The sequence below is a fragment of the Cibotium barometz genome, chromosome 37 (assembly GCF_041138505.1).
Source record: "Cibotium barometz isolate CiBa-2024 chromosome 37, ASM4113850v1, whole genome shotgun sequence".
In the NCBI taxonomy this organism is placed as follows: Eukaryota; Viridiplantae; Streptophyta; class Polypodiopsida; order Cyatheales; family Cibotiaceae; genus Cibotium; species Cibotium barometz.
The window spans coordinates 31,912,434-31,919,805 of NC_141082.1; the positions used below are offsets into that span (position 1 = coordinate 31,912,434).

At 43.3% G+C, this 7,372-nt stretch overlaps 1 protein-coding gene across 1 annotated transcript; it reads left to right on the top strand.

Annotated features, from left to right (window-relative positions):
* The first annotated feature begins 697 nt into the window (after positions 1 to 697).
* LOC147617180 (65-kDa microtubule-associated protein 1-like) lies at positions 698 to 7,036 on the top strand. Its single transcript, XM_086776787.1, has 11 exons — positions 698 to 2,534; positions 3,063 to 3,269; positions 3,695 to 3,952; positions 4,050 to 4,268; positions 4,352 to 4,495; positions 4,778 to 4,937; positions 5,046 to 5,197; positions 5,305 to 5,392; positions 5,493 to 5,566; positions 5,772 to 5,846; positions 5,946 to 7,036. The coding sequence occupies exons 1-11, from the start codon at positions 2,472 to 2,474 to the stop codon at positions 6,309 to 6,311; spliced, it is 1,806 nt and encodes a 601-aa protein (XP_086632913.1). The 5' UTR covers positions 698 to 2,471; the 3' UTR covers positions 6,312 to 7,036.
* The last annotated feature ends 336 nt before the right edge of the window (positions 7,037 to 7,372 follow it).

The window sequence follows — 7,372 nt, forward strand, 5'->3', positions numbered from 1 at the left end:
TTTGATGGGTGAATTTTAAGCAAAGCAAGATTTTTTTAATAAAAAAAACAAAAAAAAAAAGAAGAAGAATCTGACTCACCTGTGAATGAATGAATGACTGATCACCTAAACATAAAAGATGATCTCTTATAATTTCTACGAAAAAAAAAAGATTAAAAAAAGGGGGGGGAAAGGGGAAAAAAAGAGGGGCTTTATGGTCATGAAGAAAAGGATAGCCATGGCAATTTTATTTAATTTTCCAGATTATTTTAGGCCAATTGTACACTCTTAAAAAATAAAATGATTTTTTTTTTCCAAAAGGGGAATAAAAGCCGCTGCTAGGTTGCTGTCGCTTGCCTTTAAAGTCAAAACGCCTCCATGCCTAAGGTAGCTGTGCCACTTGTGGAGATAATTTTTCCCACCCACCATTAATTGAGCATTTAAAAGATAATTTTTCAGCGTTTTATTAGAATTTAATCATGATGGAATGGCACATAGATTCTCTAAAACTTACCATACATTGTTTCCATCCATATTTTGATAATACCATTTTCATTAAATTTAGAAATTTGGCTTGATTATTGCACTTACTGCAATGTGGAATTCCATATAAAATAATTAAATATCTAAAACCCAAAAGAAATGTCTCTTCATCCCTAATTTAAAACGATTTTCTCAATTAAATTTAGATTTGGGGGCGATTTTCCCACTTCAATAGGCATGATGGATTTGCAGATAAATAATTGATAATTACCTAATGATGGCAAGCACAATTGGAATTTGGGCATAGATAAATGAGCACGGATATTTGAAAAACATTTAAAAAAACTGTGCATTGAGTTCCTTTTTTCCCCAAGGTATTTGAATAAAAACAAATTCAGAGTTTATTTATTTTTTGGTTGGCACTGTCAGAAAAATGCAGAGCACAATATGGCAGTGACTGGAGTTTGAACCAGGAAGTTGGAAGATTGTAAAATTTAATTATCTAGTTAATAACTAAACGAAGCTATTGCTTTGGATTGGATGTGAAGCATGTTGCAGACAGTTGAACAGTTTGAGAGAGACACTAAACACATGTTTTTAAAAATAATTTTGGGGTGTTTTTCCGCCAATGGGAGGCTGGGAAATTGGTAGATTTTGGGTTTAAAAATACTGTCAATTTTATTTTTTTAGAGAGAGAGGGAGAGAGAGAGAGAGAGAGAGAGAGAGAGAGAGACTCTGGAGAGATAAGGTTTGGCAGGACAGTTCATTCTTTGGGAACAGGGAGACCTTCAGTCAAAGTAGACCCTAGAGAGAGATAGCTATAGGAGAGAGCGTCTAGAGAGAGAGAGAGAGAGGGGTTTCCAAGTCTTAGAGAGAGATGGTCTAGAGAGAGAGACAGAGAGTGTCAAGACTGTGGTAAATGGGTTTTTCCAAGCATTATTGGAAAATGGGTTGAGGAAAGATGAAATGCATTTATGCCATGTTCATCGCTAGAGAGAGATAGGGGAGTAGGGAGAGAGACTGTACAGACAGAGAGAGAGAGAGAGAGAGAGAGAGGGAGGGGTTTTCAAGCATTGGAAGCTGGCCGTGGTGGAGAGAGAAGACCTTGTGTGTCTTGTTCACAGAGGACGATTTTTGCTTTGCAATGCCAGAGAAAGATGGAGACACGCGCACACGCAGACACACACACACAGAGAGAGAGAGAGCCTGAGAGGGTCAGGCAGGCTCACATGAACTGAGGCATGCTTGAGAAAAGAAGAAAACACTGCTGCTGTTGAACCAAGGGAACAAAGTGAACTTTACCCATAGCGAGCGAGAGTTGCCACTGTTGTAGAAGTAAAGAAACACAGTGATTTTTCTGTGTGCGCGTGTGCATGTGTGTGTGTGTGAGAGAGAGAGCGCTCACGCTTGAGCTCTCACCCAACTGGTCCCCTGTAAGAAGGGAAAGGCTCGAAATGGGTCCTCTGTTGTAAACCCCTTTCCTCTGCACTCTCTTGCACTGCATATGGGCTACTGCAGAAACCCTCCTGTGTGGGTTTGTGAGCCCTTTTCATGATTTACTCTAAATCCCTTCTCTAGTGGGAGAAAATTACATAACGCTTAGCTCGAATCTGGTGCAGGAAGAAACCCTAATTAGCTTCTGAAGTGGGTTTATTTCTTCTGTTAAGGATTAATCCTCTCCTCTGCGCACAGAAAACAGCATTATCCAGCTTAAACTTGAAGTGGGTTCTTTGAAGTGGTTCTCGCCATTACACTGTTTTTTTTTTTTGGGCGGTTCATTTCCCGAAAGAAATGACGAAGTATAAACCCAAATTGTTCTTCAGGAAACAGCCGCTGTCGCCTGCTAGTCCGTCTCTTTTGTGAATTTTAACGAGGGGTTTCTGCATTCCCATACAATTCTACTTTGGGCTACAATTTGCACTAATCTCAAAACAATTAGCCCTAATCTTCAGAGTTCTGAGCAGAATCAAACAGTGTTCTACAGCCCTTCACGAAGCCCTCTTCCCACCATGTCCAAGACGCTCTTCCAGCGTGTGGAAACCACTTTCGGCTCTTTACTGAGAGAATTACAGGTATTTGCCCTTGTTGTTGCGTATATCGTGAATGTCTCGAATTCCTTGGGGCTGTTAAAAGAAGATATTTTTTTCGGGTTGTTCTAGCAAATTTAGGAGTGGAGATTTGGTGTGTGTGTTTTCTCCCAGAGTTGTGCAAGAGAATGTGTGATATTTCGCAGTTGAAAATGGTGTGTTGTGGAAATTTTTCTGCTTCATGCCTGTGTGTTTTTTTTTTCCTTAAAAGCTTTGTATTTTGTTGTTGTTCCCCCCCCCCCTCTCCAAAAAAAAAGGAGGTTTTGTGCTTTTGGGATTTTTGGTAAATTCTTTTTTGTTTTCTTATTTCATGTATTTGGGGTGAAAAACTGTGTGTTTATTTTGCAAAATTTTGCAATGCAAAGATATTTTGTGAAATCGCATGTGTTTGTGTTTGGGTGGGGCTGTGTGTGTGTGTGTGTGTGTGAGAGAGAGAGAGAGAGAGAGAGAGAGAGAGAGAGAGAGAGAGAGAGAGAGAATTCACAGGTAAGTGGTGTATTTTTGTTTCTGTAGCAAATATGGGAGGAAATAGGGGAGAGTGAAGTAGAGATGGACAAGACATTGTCAGAGCTGGAGCAGGAGTGTCTGTTGGTGTACAGGCGAAAAGTGGAGCAAGCCAGCGAAGGCCGGGCGCGCCTGCACCAGTGTGTTGCAGAGAAAGAAGGGGAGCTTGCCTCTCTCTTTGCAGCTCTAGGGGAGCGACCCGTGCTTCCAACCAAGGTAAAATCTTACTTGTCTGGTGATGGTAGAAACATCTGTGTCTTATACACCTATTTTCTATGACTTAAGCACCTATTTGGACACAGCATTTGGCAAAATGTGGATGAGGAGGGCTGTGTAGGGCTTGATTGGGCGCCCATCCATGAACAGCCCAACTCCTGCCTGCTGTCAGATGCTTTCACAGCAAGTATGCCCAGTAGCAGACAACGTACTGATAGGCGTGACCATAGGTGGGCATATAGACTAGCAATTGCCAAATTGTTAGGAAAACCAGGTTGCCAAGGCAGCAATTTGAGTTTCCCCTGGCATCATGGAGATTGGTATGTGTGTGAGTGTGCAGGTGGGTTTTCAAGGTTTTGGAGAGAGGAGAGTTTCCAGGTAGAAGTCTGGCTACTGACTACTGGCTCTTACCTTCTTGATTGCAGACTGAAAAGAAACCTACCACTCTCAAAGGTCAGCTTTCTGCCATCACACCTCAACTCGAAGAGTTGCGCCTCAAGAAGGAGCAACGCATCAAGCAGTTTGCAGAGGTAAAGTCGCAGATTCAGAAGATATGCAGCGAAATTTCAGGGTCTTCCTCTCAACTTAGTGACTCCGAGCTTTTCTCGGGCAAGGGGGATGACTTATCTGTTCGAAGACTAGATGAGCACCACGCACAGCTCCAATCTCTCCAGAAGGAAAAGGTGAGGCTTCCATTAACTCTAAAGCCTTCAAAACAGGGGTAGCTTAAGTGTGATGCACATGTATGGGGCACTAAATGTGGGTGTTCTGTTTGATCAGAGTGACCGACTCCACAAGGTTTTGGATTGTGTGAATGCTCTTCATGAGCTTTGTTCCGTTCTTGGGATGGATTTTGCCAAGACCATCAATGACGTGCATCCGAGCTTGAATGAGTCGGGCGCCAGTCAGCAACCAAAGAGCATCAGCAATGAAACTCTGGAGAGGCTTTCAAATACTGTACAATCTGTAATGAATGAAAAAAATCAACGCACACACACGGTAAGTGTACCCCAAGCCAGTTAGATGGGTTCAATGGGTGAAGGACTGCACATGTTGGGCTGACCTTAATGGTTGTTGTGCAGCTGCAAGCCTTACTAGCATCATTGACAGAGCTGTGGAAGCTCATGGATACACCCCTCCGAGAACAAAAAATGTTCCATCACATCAACTGCCGTGGTGCTGAAGTTTCAACTCCTGGTGGGCTTAGTTTGGAGGTTATTGAACAAGTAAGCTGAGCATCTTTCTCCTTCAGTGAGCAGGGTACTCTCATATGTGTATGACCTTTTATTGATTGCCAAGCATGAGTTGGTAAGCTAGCCCTTTTTTCTTAATAAATGAAGAAACTGCACCCTGGGGGTAGACTGAATCATGCCCAGCCACATTGAGTATGGAGCCTTGTTACGCCTGGTCGAATATCGAGTTAGGGCTCACACATGGTTGTAGAATTGGATTTCTTGCTTCTGTCTCAGAGCATTATGTTGATAACTCATCTGAATCTGCTTTGGCAGGTGAAAGGAGAAGTGCAGAAGTTGGAGCAGCTGAAAGCAAGCAAGATGAAGGAGCTTGTTCTGAAGAAGAGACTGGTTCTAGAGCATGTGTGTAGGCAGGCACATATGGAGCCAGACCCAAGCACAGCGCCGGACAAGACAAATGCCTTGATAGATTCTGGTATGTTGCCCGAGCCATGGTGTTCACATGACTTTACTGCTATGCTCATCACTATCAGCTTCTCACTTCAAATCAGAGTTGTAATCTTTGCAAATGCATCCTGTGCAGGAATGGTTGATGCATCTGAACTCCTGACCAACCTCGAGGAGCAGATTGTACTCGCCCAAGAAGAAGCTCACAGTAGGAAAGAAATCTTGGACAGAGTAGACAAATGGCTTGCGGCTTGTGAGGAAGAGAGGTGGCTTGAAGACTATAACACAGTATGCTTCTGAGCCGACATTAGCATTTTGATAGTGGTGGCTGTTACTGCTCAAGCTTATTCACATAATTTTCTGAAACTCAACAAGAAAATTCTTGTGCTTTTTAGGATGACAATAGATACACTGCCACCAAGGGTGCCCATCTCAATCTCAAGCGTGCTGAAAGAGCTCGCATTACTGTCACCAAGCTACCTGGTAAGGGGATACCATGAATCCTTGAGCTTTTGCAGCTGAGACAAGAGTTGCTATGTATAATCTGAAGTGGTTTGAAATGATGTGCTTCCTGGACATGCAGCTCTGGTGGACGGGCTGATCTCAAAGACACGGGCATGGGAGGAGGAAAAGGGCTTGTGCTTCCTCTTTGATGGGGTAAGGCAATGTGTGGGTGTGTGCTGTAAGCTTGTTTTGTAAGGAACAGTGATCTTTTCAACATGTGTATGTGCAATGTGGATGTGCTTCTTGTGAGCATGCATATTTCCATGACTCACAAAACACATGAACTCACATGCCTGCACACGCGTGTCATGGGGTTTCTTCTGTAGTAGATTCTTATTGGGGAAAGTGGTGGATGCAGTTGAGGCTTCTCTCTATGCTGGATGATTACACCTTCAGCCGACATGAACGGGAGGGCGAAAAGCAACGGATGAGGGTAAAGTTCTTGTTCTGTTTTTAGCTCTGTTTCTGTTTGCAAAACCACTTGACAAGCCAGCTAATGAATTTCAAATGATTTTATTTTGTTGGGACTCAGGATCAAAAACGTTTACAGGAGCAGTTGTTAATAGAGCAGGAAGCCTTGTATGGTAGCAGGCCCAGCCCCACCAAAGTATCCTCTAATCAGGCTGCCAAACGAGGGGGCCGACCCAGCACCCCGAGCACCCCGAGCACACCACGCCGGTCATCATCGATGATGCGGCCAAGAACACCCGACACTACACCACGCAGCAACGGCCACAGGCATAACAACCCTTTCAGTAGAAGCACCAGAGGCAATGGTGCATTGAGGCCATCGGCTCCTCCCAACTTCGTTGCCATGCTCAAGGATGATACTGTGTCACTTTTCTCTGCAGGAGGTTCAGATTCCAGCTCCCCTGTGGGTTCTGCTGCCTATGCTTAAGTGTCCAAACTTCTTACAAGCTCTTCAAATGCTGTATTGTATGCAGATCTTTACCCCATAGCCTAGTCAGGTCTGCCATATACACAAGCAATAAGTCCTTGGTGCTTTTACGAAAAGGGTCTTATTTGATGAGAGGGTTTGCATGGGTGCATTGTGGACTGTTCTATGTGCCTTGAGGATATGCTCTGGTGCTTGTCTTTTGTTGGTGGAAGAGTAAATGAGAGTGCTTGAGGTTTTAGAGGGTCTGTTTGGGTTGTTTGGATCTTTCCATCTGAGGTGCTTGTGTGAGTGGGGTAGAACTATCTGCCTCTTGTGCAGTACTTTGTTTGCAAAAGCATGGGTTTGAGGGTACCTACTAACCTGATCCATACCAGAGTCAAGTCTGATTCCTCCCCTGTAAATGCACTCTCCTTTGTTTTCTCCTCTACTTTTCTGTACTCATTCCCAAATGTGGCAGTTGCTATAGACCAGTGTACATTATACATGCTCTTGTACCTCTAGACCTCAGGACATCTTGTTCTTTCCATGTTGGATCAGATCTTTTTGATGAGGTTTAGCCATGGTCCATGCCATTACCACAGGCTCTTGGACATGGTTTGGCTATACTGGAGTTTCTGAACTCCCTTTCTACACTAATCACTGTCAAACTCTTGTCGTAATCGAGTTTGTGGGTTCTGTATTTTATAATCACCAGCAGGTTTGGAAATCATTCGATTATGGTTAAATTGTGTCTGAAACATGTGTAGTAAATCCTTAGATTATTAGATGGTCAAAGTAGAGTAAATCTTAGGTGAACATATGCAATGTGATATGAGTGAATCACTGGAGTAGCTTCTAACTCAACACCGTTTGTTCTGGTTTTTATTCTTTTTTTCCATGAGGTCTTATTCCATTTCTAGTCGTGCATGGGAATTTCACCCAGCTACAAACACCATACTACTCACCACACACACACACGGTGTGGCACATGCCTTGTGTGTTGAAGGGCCATGCTATAGCCCAAGAGGCAACTTAGTACTTTGTATAAGTATGATCTCCATGTGAGTATTTTTTTCCACCAA